This window comes from Scardinius erythrophthalmus (genome assembly GCF_964197995.2).
Source record: "Scardinius erythrophthalmus genome assembly, chromosome: 5".
In the NCBI taxonomy this organism is placed as follows: domain Eukaryota; kingdom Metazoa; phylum Chordata; class Actinopteri; order Cypriniformes; family Leuciscidae; genus Scardinius; species Scardinius erythrophthalmus.
Window position 1 is genome coordinate 50,954,219 of NC_138225.1, and position 25,125 is coordinate 50,979,343.

General features: G+C 39.5%; 1 protein-coding gene across 1 annotated transcript in view; it reads right to left on the reverse strand.

The window, feature by feature from the left end:
* Window positions 1–16,141: 16,141 nt before the first annotated feature.
* dlg4a (discs, large homolog 4a) overlaps window positions 16,142–25,125 on the reverse strand; it is a gene marked incomplete at its 5' end in the record, with an annotated part of 201,387 nt that continues 192,403 nt past the window's right edge. The window contains 5 exons of the mRNA XM_081365833.1: window positions 16,142–16,269; window positions 20,125–20,216; window positions 20,327–20,439; window positions 20,516–20,688; window positions 21,560–21,661. Coding sequence (XP_081221959.1) covers window positions 16,163–16,269; window positions 20,125–20,216; window positions 20,327–20,439; window positions 20,516–20,688; window positions 21,560–21,661 — 587 coding nt within the window. The 3' untranslated portion in view covers window positions 16,142–16,162. The remainder of the gene's footprint in view (window positions 16,270–20,124; window positions 20,217–20,326; window positions 20,440–20,515; window positions 20,689–21,559; window positions 21,662–25,125) is intronic.

Sequence of the window (25,125 nt, forward strand, 5' to 3'; positions counted from 1 at the left end):
ATAGGACAATTCACCATGCCGGTGAAAAAAAAGAAAAAAGAAAAAAAAGAAAAAACATTTTGGGACGAAAAACAGCCTACATACTTTTACGATAATATTTTGTCCGTCTTCTCCGGTCAGTTAGGTCGTTGTATTTAGGTTGTGCAATGTTGCACATTTTTAATAACTTATCACAAGTTATGCTCTGATAAATAGCGAACTGTTTAGAGAGATCTTTAAATGGACTTTTCCCGTTTATCAAAATGAATAGTGTTTTTAAGAAAAAGTCCAATATTGAAATTGCTACCTTTACTGATCTAATTAGCCTACAGATTTTTGGACATGTTGCCTACCATTGTATTCTTTGAAGTAGTCTACTTGCAGGGTCCCCCTGCATGGACAATTTATAAATATCAGAAAAAAGAAGAAGAAAAAAAAACATTGTCAAATAAAAAAAGAAAATTTTCTAAAGCTGGAAAAGTCATGGAAATTATGGAATATCTAATACAAAAATGGATACAAAAATCATTCTCTGGGTTCATGATTAGTGGAAACAATATGGAAAAGTCCAGTCTATTCCAAGTAGCTACCTTTGGAGTAAATATAGCATTGTACTGTAAATAATCATTCAGTAGGTATATCACCATCTGATATCATGCACTGTATGAAAACAATACTGAACTTTTAGTAAAGTAGTAGTAACCAGGGCTTGACATTAACACCCGCCAATCCACCAAATGCGGGTGTATTTCAGCAGTGGCGTGTAACACAGTCACTACTAGCCACTTTGGCGGGTTGATTTTTATATATATTTTATATTCATTTTTGATTTAGTCTTTTAAAAAGGCATCTGAAATAATAAACTAAGTGCAATGTAGTGTTGTCAAAAATACAGATTTTTCGATACATATCGATACTGAAATATCTGAAACTCTTCCAATAATCATTTTAACATGATAACAGCTGTTCTTTCTCGCTCTCTCATCTCTCCGACAGCGAGTTACACACAAACCCGCCTCTCCTCACTCACTCGTTTCATTTGCTCCAGATGAATATTGTTGGTGTTACAGGGCTTGACTTCGATTGCGCGTTTTTCACATAATTTTATTTTATTATTCATAATTCCCGCTGATGTTGTGCTCACACCCAAAGTGCGCACACAAAGCCGCCTCTCAGTTCTACACTGAGTTATTTTTCTCTGCTTATTGCACTTATACACAGTCAAATACACACAAAATAATGTCAAAATGCCAGTCTTGGCGAGTATTCACGTAAACACGGTCAGTTAAGTTTAAAGTGAATGTATACAGTTGAGAAAGAAAACGCATGTGTAACAGTATAATGGATCTGTGCATTGGGTCTTAAAGTGACAGCAGCCTAATATTCCCACTGCCAAATTATGAGATAATGTTAAAATCTCTAAATGGCAGTTTTTCCCCATGGTATTGATGTCAAAATTGTGGCCAGTGAAAATGCTGAGTGGCTTGTATCTTTGGAAAACCACTAACCACAGTGGCTGGTGAGGTGAGCAAAAAAGTTAATGCCAAACCCTGTAACTCTTAGATCAGCTCTTCTGCTGAAAACCCAGAGCAGAGCAAACACTGACTTTATAGAGCATAACATCTTCAAATAAACTGTCACAACCTTTTTTCTTTACAAAGTAAGATGAAACCACGCATAGGGAGCTTCCCCCCCCCCCTTTTAATTCCGATGCTAATGTATCTCTGGAGCCCTCTTCATCACACCTATGTGGATTGGCGTGTTATTTGGCACAAGGATTGCACATTGACTCAGGTTCTTGTCATGTTAATTCAAGCACTTGTCTTCTCGCTGTAAATCATTAGCTTCTGCAGGAAGGGCATAAAGGAAAAGTGTGAGACTTAAAAAGCTTGGAGAGAGAAAGTGTGAGGGCCGTTGAGAGAAGAGCTACTGGAAAAGGAAGCGGAATCATGCCGTGACTTGTTTTGTTTTATGTTTGACAAGTTTTAAATGCAGATGAGGACGATACTATCAAGTGTGAGAAATGTGAGGCTACCTCATGTAATGTGTATGAGGTTCTTCTTTTGAGGCAATGAAATTCTTATGTGATGATACAAGACAGGAATGACCGTTACAGTACATTTGAAAGATTGTGGAAAAGGGCAACGTGAAGGGAATTTTTGATTGGAGCATGACAGGGTTGAATTCCATGTTTGGATATTTATACTCTGGTATGATATGTATCCCTAGAATGAAGAAGTTTGTATGAAAAATGTTCTTAATAACAGAATCTCATTTAAATGTGGCTCTTCTTCAAAGGAACACGCCGACTTTTTGGGACTTCAGCTTATTCACCGTATCTCCAGAGTTAGATAAGTCCACACATACCCTTCTCATCTCTGTGCGTGCCGTACTTCTGTCTGACGCACCCACCGCTAACCTAGCTTAGCACAAGGACTGGAGGTAAATGGCTCCAGCTAGCATACTGCTCCCAATAAGTGACAAAATAACGCCAACATTTTCCTAATTACATGTTGTGATTTGTATAGTCACAGCGTGTACAAATAACAAGGTCACATGAGACTCAGCCATCTTCTAACCGTATACATACTGGGAACTATATTCTCAGAAGGCGAAGCACTGCTACTTGGGCAGAGTAGTATACAAATCACAACATGTAAATAGGAAAATGTTGGCATTATTTTGTCACTTACTGGGAGCAGTATGCTAGCTGGAGCCGTTTACCTCCAGTCTTTGTGCTAAGCTAGGCTAGCGGTGGGTGCGTCAGACAGTTACGGCACGCACGGAGATGAGAAGGGTATGTGTGGACTTATCTAACTCTGGAGATACGGTGAATAAGCTAAAGTCCCAAAAAGTCGGCCTGTTCCTTTAAGCGGCGTCTTTGGCTGACATAGAAGCTAAAGTGTCTCACTATGATTGAAAAAAAACTCAGTGTGTCAGAGCTTTCTCGTCATCCTTCAAAAACAATTTATAATTATACTTTTGAATCCAGACCCATTCCCAGAAACACGCATGCAATCATAAGAGATGCACTCATTTCGGCTGAGCTCATCATGACAGCATGCAGCATATCCAAACTGGTTTTGACCACTTCCCTCCATTCACTTTATCTGGTGTGTCCACCGCATAAAACTAGCGTGCAAATATTATCGGGGAGAAGGACTGAAATCATCGTGACTGAGACATTTCCAAAACTTGAGGTTTACTAGAGCTCTGCCCTTAAAGTCAACACGGAATCAAAATGAATCCTGTTTCATTTTTGTATTTTATTTGATTGTGCATGATTCATAAGTATAAAGGCAGATTGTATGAATGGGATACAATTCAGCCACCATTTTGCTAAAACGTGAGATTGTGTTGGGAATAAGCCTCTGAATTGTCTTCTCGTGTCTGACATCCCCTCAAACCATTGCATATGTTACACTAACAAGCTGCGCCTTTACTTCCCAATGACTTTAATATCAATGCAAACAGAGCACCGATCAGACAGATCAAAGTAGCATCAGTCTGTGGTCAGCTCTCGAGTGAATTCTCAATGGAAGTTTCTCTGTCTCTCCGGAGTGTGTGGTGGACTCCAGTAAGTGTGAAAAGCGGGATAGTGACAAACGTGTGTGAGGAGAAACCCAGTGTGAAGTCTTGGGAGTCTCAAGGAAAGAGGTGCGAGAGGAAAGCGTGAATGGACCAGTTCATCTACAGTGTGTGTGTGTGTGTGTGTGTGTGTGTGTGTGTGTGTGTGTGTGTGTGTGTGTGTGTGTGTGTGTGTGAGGCAAGAGACAAGATGGAGAGAAACCTGCATTGTTAGAGTTTTCTTTACAGATTCCAGGAGTGACATATTCTACATGAGGACTTGTGGTTTAATAGATGTATGATATTTCACACGCATATAATCGCACCCCACCGACTCTCAACTACAGTTTAAGTGAAATGACGAGTTATTCCTGTTAGCGCTGCTCACACCCTTTAATTCAGCTTGCGGCTACTGTTTCCTCTATAGGACGAGTCTACAGTTTCATCTCGTATGACGGCTCTGCCTTGTACTAACACTGGTGTTATTCTCATTCACATCTCACATAAAGTCTGGTCCACATTGCAGTTTTTTCTCATCAAGAACGGCCCACGCTGACAGGAAGTCTTCTTAACCGACAACCACAGTTTGTTGATTTTGTGGAATGTTTAGAGGAAGGGAAATATGAAATCAGATATGAATATACAGCCACAGATACGCATATTGTCTATTTGCTACTAAGTGTCTCAAACAAAACTATTTCTTCCATATGTTTAATGGCACAAGCTCTTGCAAACTGTAGCAGGAACCTTCATCACGACTTGTTTCACTGATAAAATTGTGAAACAATAGTCAAGAGTCTAAACTGACAGCCAATCATATCAGTGCTTGCTACTATCAGAGCAATTTCCATCGGATCTGATGAATACCCTCACTCTGACTTCAGGGAACTGAGCAGATTTTGACAGAATGTTTTTGATTGATATGATAAAAGTCATATCATTAATTTTAATATATGCAAATGGTTTGATGACATTTTGTTCTAAATGGCAGAACTGCATTTTTAAAGGATAATTCAAAAGTGGACATTGTCATGATTTTCACTCACCGGCCACTTTAGGAGCACCTGTTCATCTGCTCAATAACACAGACATCTCTTCAGCAAATCACATGCAACTCTGTGTATTTAGAGATGATCAAGATGATCTGCTGAAGTTCAAACTAAGCATCAGAATGAGGGAGAAAGTGATTTAAGTGACATGGTTGTTGGTGCCAGACGGGCTGGTCTGAGTATTTAATCTGATCTACTGGGATTTTCACACACAACCATCTCTAGGGTTTACAGAGAATGATCCGAAAAAGAGAAAATATCCAGTGAGCGTCAGTTCTGTGGGAGAAATGCAGTGTTGATGTCAGAGGAGAATCAATGACCAGACTGGTTTAGATGATAGAAATGCAAGAGTAACTCAAATAAACACTCAATACAACCGAGATCTGCAGAAGAGCGTCTCTGAACACACACCGATCTCTGAACACTCAACACGTCCAACCGTGAAGCAGAAGAGCTCCAGCAGCAGAAGACACACACCGGTGTCGCTCCTGTCAGACGAGAACACAAACTGAGGCTACAATTCACACGAGCTCACCAAAACTGGCCACCAGAAGACTGGAGGAACATCGACTGCTCTGAGTCTGGATTTCTGCAGTGACGTTCAGACGGTCGGGTCAGGGTTCAGTGTAAACAACATGAAAGCGTGGATCATCCTGCGTTGTATCAGCGGTTCAGGCTGCTGGTGTGTAACAGTGTGTTATATATTTTCTCGACACACTTTGGGTCTCTCAGTTCCACCTGAGCCTTAAACACCACAGCCAACCTGAGTGTGTTACTGACCATGTCCAGTCCTTTATGACCATCTTCTGATGGACACTTCAGGCAGGATAACACCCTGTCACAAATCATCTCAAACTGGTTTCTTGAACATGACAGTGAGTTCACTAAACTCAAACGGCCTCCAGTCACCAGATCTCAGTCCAGTAGAGCAGTTTTGGGATGTGGAGGAACGAGAGATTCACATCATGTCTGAAAATCTGCAGCAAATGTGTGATTCTATCGTCAATATGGAGCAACATCTCAGAGGAATGTTTCCAGAGCCTTGTTGAATCTCTGCCATGAAGAAATAAGGCAGTTCTGAAGGCAAAATGGGGTCTAAAACAGCACTAGCCCGTTACTTGAGCTGGATTCACTCTCGAGCAGAATGGCAACATGCTCTTCTGAATTCAGCCTTCGCCTGTTTTTGCTCCAAATAAGTGTAAATGTTGTATATTATGCAGAATGCCTTCAGTCACTCTTTTACACACAATGAAAGTGAAAATGTCTCACATTGAATTTATTTGTATAGTGTTTTACATAATAGATACATAAAAAGGATATGACTTTTGCTCTGATTTTTAAAGTCATAGGATAGTTTGCCCAGATTTACTGTTCTCCAAAAATTGGAGAATCTCCAGAAATGTCAAATCTCATATGCATTTGCATAAATTTACATATGCATGTCAGGATTGTGGCAGGTTTGACGGCAGTGACATCAGATGTGGGATATTGAGGAACAAACCATGACATCACCACTTTCCCTTGATTAAGTGCCTCAATAATTAGTGAACTCAATTATCTCTAATCCAAAGTCTCTGAGCTTTCTCTTAAGATCGCTGGGTAAACACTGGATCAGCGAGACTATACAACCCATAGAGAACACTACAAATGTACGTACAAAATTTGCTGTTTTTATTTTGTAAACAAAAACAATAATTTGCAGTTAAGGCATTGCGATTCATTGTGAAAACATATTTATGATTACAAATTTGAAAGTGTTTTTAATCAGATTTTAGATGCAATGAAAGCGCATTAATCTGTGTGATTATTTCTTTATTTTAAATGGATTGCACACAGTAAAGGTGTTGATGTTCCCCTGTGCCTGACGGAGTCTTCACACCAGTAACAGTCCTCAGGAATGTTATGTAAATGTTTCTGTCTGTTTGAGTATGCAGTTTTACTGCAGCAAACTTGCCACATCTACTTTTCCTTAGTGGCCTTTAAACATCTGCATACACAGGCGTGAAACACACACACACGCATTACACCCAACCAGACCCGTTTAATCAGGGACGTTAGGATGGAGACGACACATGAAAATGCTCTGTTGCCATGGTGACCAGCCAGGATGGAGAGGTGTAGTGAGGGGAATTTTCTCTCTTTCTGTGTGTGTGTGTGTGTGGGACAAACACACAAACATACATGCATACATACACAGTCTCAAAACCCGTGTTTCAACCTGATCTGGTGACAGGTATCAGTATCACCTGTTTGATGGCATACAAAAAAGAGAAAAAAAGAGTCTGTGTGTTTCTCTCTCCCTGCAGGATTACCCAGAACACACTGCTGCGCTAGACTGACCCCATTCTGACTATAACACCTCAAGAGCAGAAAGAACAACCTGAAACCTGAGAAATATTAAGTCCAACTGGTCCTCAAACTGAGAGAACAGGATTGGATATTTTAACATTGGAACTTTTTTTTTCATCTTTAAAGAATCAAATAGCCAACTCAAGAACAATATAAAATGGTTCTTGATAAAAGATCATGGTTCTCGAACAGCAAAGAACCATAGAAGAACCTTTTGTTTTTTACAAGCCTATTGTGAAACCATTTAGACTAGAGAAAGGGTAATGGAGCAGCTCCTTCCCACACACACACACACACACACACACACACACACACACACACACACACACACACACGTTTACCACCGTTCACCCCCTGTTGTTCACACTGCATGACCTGTTTCCTGTTTCAAACAATGGGCAGATGACCCAATCAGAAGGCACTGGAAACTGTGTTTGTGAGAATGTGTGTGTGGGAAGTTTCCCTCAAACTCAATGACCATTAGGAATTACTAGGTGATGCCACACACTTTTCCCATACCATAATGCCAAGTGTGCCATAAATGCAAAAAATAAATAAATAAATAAAATCATATCACAGGTTATTATTAAGTAGCCTATTTGCATCTATTTTAATAAATCATATTTTCAAAATGTATAGCCTATATTCAGATTCCTTATGATCCACATTAATCAGTTAATTATGAAAACATTTAAATCCATTAAGTTAAGTATGAACATGGTTCAATAATGGTTGCCTCTGAGTGAGTTCACGTAGTGTAACAGCGCCGCGCTTCTGGGTTGTACGTCAGAACGGAGGCTCACTATTGGCTGACGCTGGTCATGTGTGTGATGCGTGTGATGCTGGCCAATAGTGAGCCTCCGTTCTGACATACAACACAGATGGCGCTGCGCTGTTACACTACGTGAACTCACTCAGAGAAACACAGAAGAACATGAATAGTTGAATAAAGCCGTTATTTCTGTTTTGTTTTTTTGCGCACAAAAAGGATTCTTGTCGCTTGATAGCCACTATAGTGACTTGGACTATTTCAACAATGTCTTCATGGGCTGAGGATATCGATTACAGAGAAGCCTATGAAGGAGTGAGACAGCTCTCAGATTTCATCAGAAATATCTGAATTTGTGTTCCGAAGATCAACATGAGGGTGAGTGATTACTGACAGAATTTTCATTTTTGGGTGAACTAACCCTCTGTGTTCTTCTTTAACTCTTTCCCTGCCAGCGTTTTTTAAAATAAGTTGCTAGCCCCCATGAACACGAATATGGCAAATATATCAAAAGAACAGAGCCTCTGCTTTTAAACAAGCTTCATGTATTCTCTTTTTAAATCAACACATGAATGTGTATGTTTCATAAAAAAAGAAAAATTTTGAAAAAAAGCTGAGGAAATTGCTTTTTTTTTTCAAAGGTTTGCTTGTTTCCGCTTCTTCGCCTGTTTCAGAAGGTGCGTAATGTATAACAGTGAAAACATGGAAAGCTGGAAAATTCCGTCAATGGTGGGGAAAGAGTTAAAAACACGAACTTTAGGCCCTCTAGCGGTTAAAAGTAGATCTGCATGTGTCTTGCGGAAGAACATTGTTTTGTTTGTGCTTAGGCTCCCCTGCGCGGATTTTTGTGGTTGGAGACACCATTGGAAACATGCAAACATGATCTTATCAGAGCGGATGGACACGTTGGCTACTACAGTTTCTTTGTTTTCACCGCGGTGAGTTTTGCCATTTTGAATTATCCATGGCCAATTCTTCTCATTCGTTGTAACAACTTGCATTCAACTTAACGGCGCTGATCCACTTGTCCGACACGACTGTCGCGTGGTGTCGCGACGCCTCCCCACATTGGTACGTTGATGGGCGTTTACCGCTATGGGCGTGGTTTTGACCGAGTGGGAAATGTAGCGTATCAGAACAGAGGACCTGCAAGAGACTTCCCTCCGTCTCCATATGCTCTACTTCTATTGGATAGACGCGCCGCGTTTGACGGACTTCATTTGCATAAAGATGGGCATCGGCCAGCTTTTTGACGCGCAGCACTTTTTCAAATGAAGCGCCGCCTTCCCGGAATGCTTTGCGGGTGCGACAAAGTCGCGTGACGTCACCCATAGGAATATAGTGGAGCGCGGCGCGACAGAAGTGTCGCACGGACAAGTGGATCAGCGCCGTAAAGCCTGGTTTATACTCGACGCGTCCGCACGAGCGCAAAGGTGCGCGCGGCAAAAATGACGTCATTGCGGTGTGGGCGGTCGTGCGCGTTGGGTTCGCAAGACCCAATTTCGCCTGGCGGTGTGCGCGACATTTTTTGTAACAATGCGCGCGGCGCCGCATCCGAAGATGAACGACTTCGAGCCGAATCTGGCCGAGCTCGAACTTCTCACCACACCGGCACCCAGTTTGCACGTATAAATGAGTTGCTTACATTTAAAAAATGAGCATACAATAGCATAAAAAGTATTTATAATGAACATAAAGGTCCATGTTTAATAAAAATGTTCACGAAACTTAATGAAATGTTTAGTGAAATTAGAAAATATGAAAGAGATCGTTAATTTAGTTATGTTTTTAACACATTCTAATGTCCATATATTTTGTTTTATTGTCACGAGTAATAATCTCAGGGTTTACTGGGTTTTACACGATTCTTTTTGTAGTGTGGTATTGGTGGTGGTGTACTAAAATAAACATTGTCACGTGTGTATAGCTTTCTTCTTCTCACTGCTGATTCCTGGTGGTTTAGAGGACAATTACTCGAGCCGCCCCCTATCGTTTCAAAGAATAGTACAACGGCGAGCGCGTCAAGTATAAACGCCTCGTCCGTTTCGGGAGGTGCGCGCGCAGTCTGCGGACACTCGCGCTGCGGAGCCAGGCGAAAGTATAACCAAGGCTTAACGGTTCACACTTCCCACAGCCAGAGCTACTTTTCTCTGTGTGCGGACATGACGTGGCACGCACGGGCGAATTCCCGCGCAATCTGTCCCGACAGCACTAAAATATAAATCAATATTATAAGTTTTTATCAAAAAAAAAAAGTTATTATTAATATTATTTTAATAATATAATTGAATAACGAAATAAAATTGGAATTATAATGAAATATAAAAATAATAACTAGAAAATTACACTTTTTTGTTTGTAATAAGGATAGCAAAAGTAAAAGTTTGTTTATTTATTTATTTGAGCAACTGCACAATCTGCTTCTCTTTTGGCAAATCTGATTTTATACATGTTGATTCATTTTAAAATGTAATTTATTCTATCCTTTGCATCTCAAATTAATGATTCTCCGAAAAATGACAATTTGATTTATTAGAATCATTTACTCACCCTAATTTTCTGCCCAACGTGTTTTGTGTTCCATTTAAGATAGAAAAGTAATGCAGGTTTTGAAGAACATGAAGGTGAATAAACACTTTTTTGAGTGAACTACTCCTTTTGCATTATTAGATTTCCATTTATAACTGGTCACTGGTCTAAGATCAATACCAACTCCGTGTTTTCATTCATTTCTCTGCACAGCTTTCTTAGAGAACACCATTTCACATCCCTCACTCTTTGTTTCTCCTTGACCCCATTTTCCAGTCCTTCTCCTTTTTATACTCCAGTCATCTCTTTTTCTCTCTATGTTTCATTCACATTTAGTCTGAGAGGCGTGACAATGCTTTCTGACAGCCATTGCTGATAAATAAAGCAATTGACAGTCTGAATGCTTCCCTCAGGTGAGACTTGACACACACACACACACACACACACACACACACACACACACACACACACACACACACACACACACACCCAATTCGTCCTTCACACTTTTACTGGAATTTCACCATTTAATTTCATCTACTGTACAGCTGCAATCACACACACACACACACACACACACACACACACACACACACACACACACACACACACACACACACACACACACACCTAGAGACCTTGCTTGATTTGATTAGATGATATCCGTATACCACAAAATACACATTTTGTGTGTGTGTTTCACGGCTAATCACGTTTGACCGCACTGTTGGTTGAAAGCCATTTTGTCCAGTTATTCCTCCTTCATGCCCTGAAGGTTAGCATGTAAATCCCTCACACAGGTTACTGTATATCAGGGCGGTAAGGAAGCATCTTTGTTCTTTGACTTCCTCACAGGAAGAGGGTGCAACTCCCTTAGTTGGTGGAGAATATATATACACACAAGTTGAACATTGCTGAGCAAGTTGTGTTCGAGGTGAATATAGCACAGAATTATACTGTTTTTTGCTCAGGCCTTTGTTAAAAGTAAATGGAAATAAATAATGATAATATGGGCTCAATTCAGTTTTTTCCCCCATAAAGTGGCCTGGAATATTCTGTGCTTAATTGTAGACAAGTGTCTCGACAGCTCCCCCTGCTGGCTGGTAAGACTGTGATGTTACGATACATGGCCTGTTCAGAGTAACACACTAACAAACTAGTCTTACTATTGCTCTTAATATTGTACATTTATAACCACTTTCTTGATTTATCGTTTGATAATTAAAGTCACCATGTGCTCTTCTTCTTTTTTTATTTTCTTTACATACATGTGCCCTTTAAACCGAACATCTTCCCCTCACTCGACATCTCTCTTCTCTGATGATGTGTGTTCTGGCGTGAGGGTGGGGCCAACCTGTCACTCACATGAGATCCACCAATGACAAACCACAACCATCCAATCAATTCCCCATGGACAAAACCAAGTCCCGCCCTAAATTTGTTCTTGTTCGAGAAGCATTTCACTCGGATATACGTCACAATAGGGAACAAAGGACTATTGCAACTTCAGTTTCAGTTTCTATTGCAACTTCAACTTTACATTTAAAAAAATAAAAAAATAAAGACATTTTTTAATGACATTCACAATTAAACATGCTGATGAGGGATATATATATATATATATATATATATATATATATATATATATATATATATAAATAGTGCACAGTATGCATACTGCAAAAAAGTGTAGTGTGTAATTATTACCCATCCACTCCATAACAAAAAAAAACTTCTACAGGACACTTGTTAACATAATTAGTTTTATTATTTCTGTAGCTAATTTACAACAAGCATCTCACTGAAATGAAACATTTTTATAATCCCATACTGTCATTGGTAAATCTCTCTTTTAAGATAAATCATTTAAATATACTTTTGCATCAGATGGCATTGTTGTTTTTCATAATTATTCTTCTTTTTTTAAAATAAAAGCAATATGTTCAATCTGTTCAGGATAATTAGAATATGGCAAATACAAATCGATAAAATACATTTGATTCTTTCAAATAAATTAATAAATTCAACTCATATTTCATTCTAGTAAGAGTGAAGTCATATATTTCTCTTGGTAATACATTGTGTGTGTGTGTGTGTGTGTGTGTGTGTGTGTGTGTGTGTGTGTTTTGTGCAGCTCATTCAGACAGGAATATACTTTCATATTTTTTTCTTAGTTTTATGTAGCTAATAATATGATTTGGGAAATTTATTTATGGGCTACGTTTAGAAAAGTTATCCGTACGTGGGATGTGTAATGCGTGCAAATTGTTTAAAAAAATATTTGAAAATTTCACAGTAAAGTTGAATTTTTTTACTTCCAGTTTTCACATTTGATTGTGTGCAGCTCCACTTTGGAAAGCACAGCAAAAGCGTCTCAGTCTTCACACAAAACAAAGCAGTAAACAATTAAATAAACGATCATATAAAATCTATAAATAAAAATACCGGCAAGAAAGAAACTGTCACTGCACTCCAAACACACTTAAATATCGAAATTTAAACGCAAAAAGGTCAAAGGAAAATAAGTGAAAGTAAATGCGCCTCTGTTGTTCATCACGTCTGATCAAATCTTGCCTTTAATAAGTGCAAATGTGTTTCACTTCATCTTCTTATTATCACCTACAAACACTGTGTCCGTTTCCCCCTCAGAGTCTGCGTTTCCATTAATCACTGTGGTAAAGTTCATGGCATTGATTTAATGAGATCTCACTAAATCCACAGAAAGTGCTGGACAGTGTTGTGTAACACCACGGTTTCGTCCTCACTTTAGACCTTGAATATGATGCCCTCTGAGCTCAAAGCACCGTATCGATTTTTACCGCATCGCTGTCACGGCACAAAAGGGTAAAAAAGCCAATTTATCATTCTGCCATTCTCACGTCGGCCAGGGTGGAAGTGGGCGCTTTGTCAACCCTTTCAGAATTATGGGTAAAACGGTTTACAAATGAGTGAGACGGGTAATTAGTTGGAGGCAGGCTTTCGTGTTAAACTTGGCTAGCTAAGCTGATTATTCCCTGGCATTACAGCCATTCATTTATCTCATCAAACATAATGAACCCACGATCGTATTCCAATTAAAACCAGCGTCATTAAGAGCCGCTCCTCTTCACGACATAATCGACCCACCGATTAACCGGTGATGATGTCCACTCACTGGGCATTGAGATGCATCAAAGTAGCCTCATTGGTTTGATTACAAGAGTTATTTATAATCTGATCCACGGCTTTAAAAACATTGTACAATACACCATTTTCCTGATAGTATTTGTGTGTGTGTGTGTGTAGTGTGTGTGTGTGTGTGTAAACAGAGTTTATATATGGGCTGAATGAATGGCCATTAAGGCTACGTTCACATTGCAGTTAATTGGGGTAAACGTAAAAATCACATTGAATTAAACTCTGAGCCAATCGCCTGAGCCGTAAACATCATGTGACTAATCTGGAGTCACAGAAAAACGACATCTCGACGATGCTGAATTTCCAACCTTATCTCATGAACTATGAGAACTATTTTACCAAGTGGCGATTTCGTGTAAATTCATATTATGGTTTGTTCGAAAATTTTTGATTATTTAGTTTTTGAGGCTCCGCCCCTAAACCTAACCGTTAGTTGGGCGTAGGCAGATCGTACGAAAATAGGATCGTACAAATTCGCCAAAACATAAAATATTTGTTTTTGAGATCGTGTTGATTTTCTGAGGACAGTACATGCGCCGTCTCAAAGCTCACGACTATCCTGAGCTGTCATGTCATCCAAAAAGGGGGTACTGGAAAAACATCAACTGTAATATGATCAAATATTTGAGATTTAAAGGAATAGTTCACTTAAAAATTTAAATTCTGTAATCATTTACTCACCCTCAAGTTGTTTCAAACCTGTATGAATTTCTTGCGTCTATAGGTAGATATTTTGAAGAATGTTGGTGACCGACATTCTTCAAAATATCTTCTTTTGTGTTCAGCAAAAGAAAGAAGCAGGTTTGAGACAACTTGAGGGTGAGCAAATTATAACTACTGTATATGACAAACTATTCGCTTTCATCAAAATAAGCTACTACTTAAGAATGACTTTTAAAGGAGAAGGATGGCCAGAAAATGGTGTAATTACCATGTTTACCGGCCAAACCTTGACCTCCGGTGTGTACAATCAGGAGAGTTTAACTTGATATTCGTCATAAAACGCCTGATTAACTTTTTTTTTAACCTTTGCTGTAGAGATGCACGATATATCGGCCACCATATCGGTATCGGCTGATATCGGTTAATTTTTTATGTTATCGTTATCGGCCCGATAAGAAAATTTGGCCGATATGTTAAAGCCGATAAATAATGGATTATTTCCTTCAGCTGAAACACTTCAGATTCAGGAAAATACAGTCTGTCATATAGGCTACATAAAATTATAACGAGAACATCATAGTTGTGTGTTTAGAACATGGATTTTAATGGTGAAACTTTTGTTTTTGAAATCAGGCTCTCAAAAATTACATAAAAATGTGGATTTAGATATATCGGTTATCGGCTTTCAAATATAAAGAATTATCGGTATCGGTATCTCAGTGCATCCCTACTTTGCTGTGAAAAAGACAGAGAACAGCTACTGGCTGTTTAAACAAAAATGATATTATATTACCATAATTTAAATACTACATAAAAACGTCAAGGTGTTCCTCAGGTTTCAGGAAGGTGACCGGTGTCTGATATGGGCCAGATCGAACACAAGAAACGGATTTGAGCGGGAATGTGGAATCGGCATTGCGGTGTGAACGTAGCCTTCCAGCACAAGTGTGATCTCAACCCAACGGGAATGTTAAAATGACGAAATTATTACGTTTGGTAATTTACCGATGACTTCAAGATCCAAGCATGGCTAAAATTCGTTACATTATGAGAAGATTAAGGAAGAGCCCGATATTGCACATTAAAGAGCAGCCTGGAGTCTGTGTGTGTGTGTGAGAGCTGAGGCGCTCGGGGAAATGATCCAGCCGAGCAAATGAATTTCAGCTCAAAGGAAAACATCAATCAGGCTATTGCAAGAAGATCCAGATAGAAGGCGGCAAATGTGTCGAAATGTGCATGTTTACATGTAAGCGCAAGGAAATCAAAGAAAACTGAATATCAAGCATGTGGCTTTCTATGATGATGTGCAGAACGAGAGTCTTCCAGTTTTCTCTTTCTTCTTATCCGGTCGATGTGATGAACTAGCTGCGAACGGTTTAAGGGGAACATTCGAAGGACTGAACCTCCTGGATTTCAGAAAGCACACATCAAGCACTTCAAATTTTGTAAAAGGAATTAAACGCCCTTGATGCTGATAACTGTGGGTGAACGCCAGTCTCTGAGTAGTCGTAATATCTTTGATATTGAAGATTTCAGCGCATTATTGATACTGATAAATATACTTTCATAATTCAGTTCGATTCACCTTTAGTGTTGTAAAACGAGCTCCTTTAATCAGGAATCGCTCTTGAAAGTCTCATTCCAGTAAAAGCCAAGGCGGTCGCTCATCTCTCTCCTCTTCCTGTCTTCCTGTTTCGGAGAGAGCGAGAGGGAATCTGACGATATACAAAATTTCTTTGTAGCATCCCAGTTCGTGACAGAGTAAAAACAGCTCACCAGTCCTGCGTGAGAGGACGTTATTCAGAGAGAAAGCCAGAAAGAAACAGAGAAGGACTGAGAGAAAGACAGAGAAAGGAAGTTAAAAGCAGAAAAAGGAAGCTAGGGAAAGGAGGAAAAGAGAGGCAGCTCCTGTGCTGTTCCACTCCATCATTTTTCCTGGTGTCTCTGTGACTTCTCCCTCTCTTCCACTCCTCCGTCTCTCCCTCTCTCTCTCTGTCTGTTTCTCGTGAGCTCTGCGAGTCGAGTCCTCGGTCCAGGCTGAATGGTGACTGGGAGAGGTGGGTTGGCTCTGGATGGACTCTCACAGACGCTCCCGGGTGGGAATCCAGATATAAGGCCCTGACTGCTCCTCGATCACAGTTTTCACCTTGTGATAAACCTCCTCGAAGCTGTCGCCCTCCACGATCGCTGCGAAACAGAGAACAGCAGAAAATGATGCTCACATTGATGTTTCCGCGTCTTTTATTATGTAATTGACCCTTCACAGGGAGTTTGATTGACAGCGTTCTGACCAATCATAATCCGCCATCTGCCGAATCCACCATTTTTGTCCGACAAAGCAGTCAGGAGAGTTAGTAGATTAACGATTAGGGCTGTCACTTTTGTGAAAAAATCCTGTTCGATTTTTAAGACATAAGTGTTCATTGAATCGATTGTAAAATCGATTTTCCATGTCTAAAGACGTTTCCATTTTAAAAGCCAAATATGGGCAAATCCACGGACAACTAACAGGCATTAGGACGAACGTAAAGAGGCTTGAGACGCGCACAAGTCTGCAATATTCCTGATGATTTATTGGCGTTGAAGTTTCGTGCACAATGACAAACAGGAGTGCAACATTCTCGGAAAACAATAAGCAGAGTGGACTGCCATAACATCACTGAAAAACATTACCTCAGTCTTCAACATGGCTGTGTTTACGATTAGAAATGTCAAAAAATTTCGCCTACGTAGACCGTAGCCCGAATCTGTATCTGTATGCATGAGACTGTCTGAATACCGGCAGAATTCACAGTTTTGTAGTAAAAAGAGACACATTATGCAGAAGTATAATTTGCTGTTATGTGTGTGTTTGTCAGAGCCTGCAGTCGCTGTGTGACGTGCGTTCGCTGCGGGCGTATCGTGACGAGCTGGACGCGCTCCGAGAAAAGGCCGTTAAAATCGATTCCCTATTTTCGTTTTCGAAACTTGCGCTGGTTGGTCCGGACTCCGCGGATAAACCGCGGATTGGGCGGATGACGTGACGAAAAATAATATTTTAATTAAATTCGGGCGGGTGGCGGGCGGTTGAACCAATCAAATGAAAAATATATGTATACACCAATCAGCGGATGGCGGGCGGGTGCGGTTTTGAAAATTGGTCAAAAACGTTGGTGCGGATGGATGGCGGACAGATTATGAGTTTTGTGATGCGGTTGTGGATGAAATAATAGCCCATCCGCGCATCTCTAGTACTGACGTCTTTCAACAGTTGAAACAACATTCCTTCTGATGTTCATTCATGTTTATTTGATGCTATAAATGAACTAGAAGGAAGAGATGATCGGTTCACGAGCAGCTTTAACTGAAGCTCTACAGCGATCTGTCTGACACATTAAAGAGCCACAAAACGGTAGTTATTGTTTAAATTTCGTAAAAAAAATGACCAAATTTGAAAGTTGAGACTGTTTCATATCAAAAGTAAGCTGGTCTGTCCTGTGTGTCAGCGAGCTGTCAGTGTCCTCTCTGCTCCGCGATGTATTTTTCACTGCGTGAGAACATGGTGTGGCGTGAGAGCGGCGTCGCTTGTCGGACATAGCAACAGTAACTAAAGGAGGCGGGTCTTTGCAAACGGTCAATTGGCAGGGATGTAAAGTCCAGGTTCAGAAAGTAAAAGTCCTCCTCGGTATTTTGTTCTAATCACCTGGATTTGCTAATTAGCACCGTTTTTCAGCCAGGAGAGAGAACTAATTAGTGAAATCAGCTGGCTGAGTTCATGGGTGGAATAAACATATGGCAGGACTTTTACTTTCTGACCCCTGGACTTTACAACTCTGGTAATTGGTCAGTCATGTCATTTGACTCCCTGCCAAAACCAAAAACAGACATGACACATTAACTTCAATAAAAATGATGCAAAGAGATATCCCTTCAATGGGCCCCATTCTTGAAACACAATCAAAACTAATTCCAGTGTAAATCGTGTATAAAAACACGCATTCATAAACTGCAACTTTAGAATAATTTGCTGCATTAAGACGTATAAATAATTTGTAATACCACTCTTGCTTTTACAGTGATATACAGTTTTTCAATTTTCATGATTTTTTTTTTATCTAAATCATATGTAAAACTACACTTATAAATTGTTGCGTGTGTGCAGCATTTTTGTGTATATTGTTCATCAAAACCATGTATGTAAATGGTCACATTTCTAAACTGCAAATGTAGCAATTTACACAAAAATGATTTAAATATAGATTCATTCTGCACATTAATGAGGCCAAAAATATATTAGGTCAGATTTACTAAACTTAAATCTAATAAAAGTGCAGATGGCAGTGGGACGTTCTGCGGATGATCTTTTGACAATGCGCAAATTCAACGGAAAATCGGTTAAGACGTGCCAGCTTTTTTGGGGTGGTAAATAATGGCACAAATAGCAGTAAACTGACACCCCAAACTTTAGTGAATCATTGTGAATAATTTAATACTCTGTCCATAAATGTATGACAGGAAAACTCCTACAAATAAGGTCAGGAGCAAAAATAACTGTCCATGCCTTTTTATTGCCAATTTCTCGCAGCGTGACTTTAGTAAATCCTGACACTTGTTTTTACTGCCAACAGAGGGTTTGCTCTGGAGCGAGCTGTTAGTAAATCTGGCTCATTGTGTCACATGTACATAAATGACAAATAAGTAACATCCATCCTTCTCAAAATTCTACACACATGACTACCTATTTATTAAATATTTTGGCTAATTCAATCAAGCCTTCAGGTTGCATCATTCCCATTCCCTTCGAATTCTGCAAATTTTCTCCCCAAACCAGTGAAAAGCCAGCAGATTCTGGGCCGGATTTAATAAACGGGGCAAACATTACATTAGCGTGAGAGCGCAATTCTACCAAAAGCTCAGATAGAAGTGGAAAGTGACGACACAAGTTAAAGAACACAGACTCAGCCGGGTCACTTCTATAATGATAAACACAATCTACAGAGAGCAGCATAAATTAGCGTCTGGTTTAAGACATGCTTTTTTAGGGGTGGAACGGTACATGTATTCGTATTGAAACGAAACAGTACGGGTGTCACGGTTCGGAGCATAAATTTACACGGAGAATACACGGTATTAGCTCCGCCTTAGCTCTGAAGCAGGCTGTGATGTAAAGATTGCAATGCTGGAATATGTAGTGTGCGTGTGTGTGTGTGTGAGTGAGAGAGAGAGAGAGAGAGAGAGAGAGAGAGAGAGAGAGAGAGAGAAAAGTCGCAAAGTGTTTACTTATATTTCTGTGTGTGTGTGTGTGTGTGTGTGTTTGTGTGTGTGTGAGGCGCGGGCGCGATCGAACAGTGGAAACATAAAACCATACTCCGTCATTTTGTTTATACAGGACATCATTCAAACTGCAAAGTGTTTAAGTTACTGTTAATTAAAATTTTAAGGAAAACAAATATATTAATCTGAAATGTAGCAAATTAATTTTCAATTCATTCAGGTGCAATTACCAAACATATCTCAAGGTATTTTTGTCTTTTTATTAATTTAATTAATAAACTAATTATATAAAACTATTGTCAGTGCACTACAAATAAACTGGTTCTATGCCTTTACTTGATAAAACCTATTTAAAAAATACAAGCCTTCTGCATTTTTGTTTTGCTTTTCCCTCCATTGTACCGAACTCGTACCGAACCGTGATGTCTGAACCGAGGTATGAACCGAACCGTGACTTCTGTGTACCGTTCCACCCCTAGTTGGTAAATAATGGCGCAAATACCAGTATATTGACTAGTGCAAACCTTAGTAAATCACCTTACATGATTAATTTTAATATTCTACTCTCATAAATGTTGCGTCTGAAAGGGAAACTCCTACAAATGCATATCAATGCATATGCAAAAATAACCCTGTCCACGCCTTTTCAGCGCTAATTTTTCACTGCGTGTCTTTAGTAAATCCTGACCGTAGTTTTTAACCTCAAAATTGCACTGGAGCGAGCTGTTAGTAAATCTGGCCCTTAGTGTGGCCTACTAATTAGTAATTAGTTGCATGAAAATGTCTTACCAGAGAAGCACTCCAGGAAATCTTGTTCCAGTTTAATAGCGCGGTCCATACCTTTCCTGGCTTGTTCCTCAGTTAAACGTGTGTTGATCTCTCTGGATAATACAGTACAGACCCCATCAGTTGTCATGTTTCGGCAACATTTACAGCTAAACATTTACAGGCTCAATTTGAAGTATTTGTGTAGTTGTTTGCGGTTACGTACAGGACGTTCTCCAGTGATTTGGGCCGTACGAAGATGGCGATTGGGTGAAGCTGTGCAGCCTGTAGTCTACGAACTGCGTTTGCGGACACATCCAGAATACAGTGCTTTCCCTGCTGCTCACAAAAATAGACACGAATATTAAGATTTGCAAAAGCGATGCACGAGTTCATGGTTTTATTTCAGACGTACCTGTTCTGCCACCTCTCGCACGCTCTGGACGCTGGTCCCGTACAGGTGACTGTTGTACTGGCCCGCCTCAATGAAACGGTGGTTCTGAATGTCTTTCTCCATCTGTTCCCGCGACGACACAAAATGGTAGTCCCGTCCATCCACCTCATATTCCCGCTTGGGTCGCGTCGTATCTGAGAAAGAGCGATGACATCATCTCATGACTATGATATCAGTCACACTTATTGGCAGCGCACGACGATTGTGTTGAAAATGGCTGTTTACGGCTTATAGTAAGTGAAGACATTTTGGGCAAGCTTCAAAATAGTTTTTTTATGAAATCAGAACTGTGACAGCAAAATATAATCTATGTCTTGTTTTAGAGTTTTTAAAGATCTATCTATCTATCTATCTATCTATCTATCTGTCTGTCTGTCTGTCTGTCTGTCTGTCTGTCTGTCTGTCTGTCTGTCTGTCTGTCTGTCTGTCTGTCTGTCTGTCTGTCTGTCTATCTATCTGTCTATCTATCTATCTATCTATCTATCTATCTATCTGTCTGTCTATCTATCTATATGTCTATCTATCTATCTGTCTGTCTGTCTGTCTGTCTGTCTGTCTGTCTGTCTGTCTGTCTGTCTGTCTATCTATCTATCTATCTATCTATCTATCTATCTGTCTGTCTATCTATCTATATGTCTATCTATCTATCTGTCTGTCTGTCTGTCTGTCTGTCTGTCTGTCTGTCTACTATCTAAAGTGACAGTAAATACATTTATAATGTTACAGAAGATTTCTATTTTAAATAAATGCTGTTCTTTTGAAGTTTATATTCATCAAAGAATTCTGAAAAAAATTGTCTCATGGTTTCCACAAAAATATGAAGCGGCACAACTGTTTTTTTATAAATAATAAAAGAATGTTTGTTGAGCACCAAATCAGCATATTAGAATGATTTCTGAAGACAGAAATAGCATGACGCCAAATCAGACCATTGTTGAGAAAGCTCTTGGCACTTTTGAGAGCAGTATGCATCTGAGCGTGACGACAGAGTTGAGGAATACTTACGAGGGACACAAGAGCCAAACTTGTCTGGGAACTCAGACAGCAGGTCATCATTCACTCGGTCCTTCACCGGCCCCAGAATAATGATCGGCCTCGCGTAGTGCACTAAATTGGATGAGAGATGAGACAGAGACTGTACGAATACATACACTGGTAGACAAAGCAAAAATGGATGTGAGGAGAAAGAACAATATGACATAAGCTAGAAACTCAGTGGCTCAGTTCCCAACCCTAGTGAGCTATAGGTGCGCTCCCCATACAAAAACTGTAGGCAGCAAAATGAAGCTTAGAAAATGCTTAAAGGGACAGTTCACCCAAAAATGAAAATGATTAATTACTCACCCTCATGTCGTTCCAAACCTGAAAGACTTTTGTTCATCTTCAGAACACAAATGAAGAACTTTTTGATGAAATCTGAGAGCTTTCTGTCACTTCATTGACAGCTACGCAACTACCACTTTGACGCTTCATAAAGTTCATAAAGAGATCGCAAAACTAATCCATATGAATTGAGCGGTTTAGTCCAAAATTTTCTGAAGAGACTCGATCGCTTTAGATGATGAAGAGATTGAATTTAGGCTTTTATTCACATTTAAACATTGATCAGCGAACCTGGTTGACGCACGAGAATGAACCTCATTGGTTCTCGCACATCAAGCGAACATGCTCGAGTTTACCACTGGTGTGTGAGTTGATGAATGTTATGTGACCCTGGATCACAAAACCAGTCACATGGGCCAATTTGTTAGGACAATATTTGGCCGAGATACAACTATTGAACATCTGGAATCTGAGGGTGCAAAAAAATCTAAACATTGAGAAAATCTCCTTTAAAGTTGTCCATTTATGTTGGCGATTGTGCTGCATTCACTCACAAAAATAAATGTTTTATATATTTACGGTAGGAATTTTACAAAATATCTTCATGGAACATGATCTTTACTTAATATCCTAATGAAAAATCGATCATTTTACAATGTATTGTTGGCTATTGCCACAAATATACCCGTGCGACTTGTGACTGGTTTTGTGATCCAGGGTCACATATGTGAATAAAAGCCTAAATTCAATCTGTTCATCATATAAAGTGATTGAGTCTCTTCAGAAAATTTTGGACTAAACCAATCAATTCATATGGATTAGTTTTGCGATCTCTTTATGAACTTATTGAAGCATCAAAGTGGTAGTTGCAGTGTTTCCCACAGATTAGAAAGCAATTTGTGGTGTGTGTGCGTGTGTGTGGGTGTGGAGGAGGGGGAGGGGGGCTTGGTTGTGGTTCAAAATAATTCCTTCATTAATAATTTGATACACAGAACTTTATTATATTAAATATTGATCAAAAATGCTTCACAAAATCCACACACCCAACCCCACATCCACACCCTAAAAATGACATAACAGCTTATATAGTGTTTTGACCTCGACAACCCAACTGCATTTTACCGCAAACTTCTGACTAACGTTAGTGGAATGAATTAGTCTATGTGTGGGAAACACTGTAGTTGTGTAGCTGTCAATGGAGGGACAAAAATCTCTCAGATTTCATCAAAAAATATCTTCATTTGTTTTCCGAAGATGAACGAAAGTTTCACAGGTTTGGAACGACATAATTTTCATTTTTGGGTGAACTATCTCTTTAATTTTACTCAACTTCTAAAGCAAAACATCCACAGAACTGCAGCACAGGCCCATCAATTTCCCATCAGTTTCAAGCCAGGAATAAGTATGGTTTTCAGGAGGGTCTCCCTCGGATGAAATCACAGGGGCTCCTAGAATCGTCACTCAATCTTCCCTCTAGCGACGGCGCTGATAATGTGCATCATCAATAAGGTTTATACTGAATGTGGCACACTGTGATGATGATAAAGAACTGTGTGTCAAGCTCACTGTTCGCATACGATAACCTACGCAGGAAAAAACTAAGTATACTTGCACGCTTGCTTTGTGGATAAGGCTGACAAGTTAAAAAAAAGATATATATATATTATTATTCAGTATTGAAAAGCAGAAGTGTACCAGAAAACCATACTTAAGTAAAAGTGGAGATACCTTACTGCGAAAATGACTTCATTACAAGTTACAAGTCACCAATTCCAATACGACTTGAGTACAAGTCTTAGGCCTGGTTTCACAGACAGGGTTTAGATTAAGCCAGGATTAGGCCTAAGTTCAGTTAGGACATTTAAGAAGCTTTTATGAACGTGCCTTAGAACAAACACATGGTGTGCATCTTGAGACAAAACAATAGCACTGACATATTTTAAGATATATCAGTGCGAGTTGCTTTCAGTTAAAACAGCTCAAACATGCAGTTTAGTCTGAGACTAGACTCAAACCTCGTCTGTGAAACCGGGGGTCAGAGTATCTGATTTGAATGATTTTGTACTCATACTGAATGTAGGCTCAAAGATGCACTAGTCCTCAACAAGACATGCCAGTGAATCAAAATAAAACTGAACACCTTAATATTGCAATAAATCAAAGTCGACACAACAGCCTCTTAAATGTCTACAGATACTCAAAACTCAAAAGTCTCATGTGATCACTGCAAATTCATTAAAGCGTTGATAGTGTTGCCATAGAAATGCATAATTCAGAGTCCGAGGACATGAACAGCTCAGAGTCGATCTTGTGATTATAATAATAGACCTGAGTCAGGGTAGTGCCATATTTAATTTCGGATGGGAATGAAAACGAGGCTGAGGGACAGAATACAGTGTGTTCAGTCGATTGTACTGTTGTTTAACAACAAACCAATTGTTCAGCCGATGAAACGTCTTTCTGAAAAACAACTTTTAGTGAACTGAAACTCCATAAGGCAGTTTAAAAAGTTGTGAACTAGGACCTTTATACAGTGTATGCTACTGAAAAGACTATGTCTATCCCTCACAGCCTCGTTTTCATTGGCGATATATTGAATATGGCGTCTAACCTGACTGAGGTGTATCACGACATGGCGTGAACGCAGCACATGTCCTCATCTCATGAAACACCTGCGCTTCACCACTGCCTGCTAATGCACTCACATTCGTGTAAAAAAAGCCTAGTTGACAAGTTTAGATGAATAAGGGCAAAACGCACAAGATATAGTACCTTCAATGTCCTGTAGATGGCGATATCGCTTCTTTTGTAGCAGAAATTGCTGCAGAAAAAGTTTGGTGCCATGCAAAATGTAATGAGTAATTGCATTACTCATTACAAATGTACTGGAGTACATAATCAAAAAATGTGGTTAAGTAGACACTAAAAGATGCTGATAATCCAAGTACAGAGTAGCCAAAAAGACACTTAAGTACAGTAACTAATCACATCTACTCAAATACTTGACACCGCTGCTGAAAAGTATCTATAACAATAGTTGCATCTAGAAAAGTCTGATTTCACATCAGTAGTACTCTATTCAAATGAACTCTCAGCGTTAATGCACTTTACATGAGGAGCGCTATTCGTGTGGTTGCTGCTGTCTATATATGCCGTGTTTGAATTGAGTCTCATTAAATTAGATGTAATGCTTCCTGCGTACACCGTAGAAAGCAAGGTATCTCACTGGGGTTTGTATCAGAGCCAAC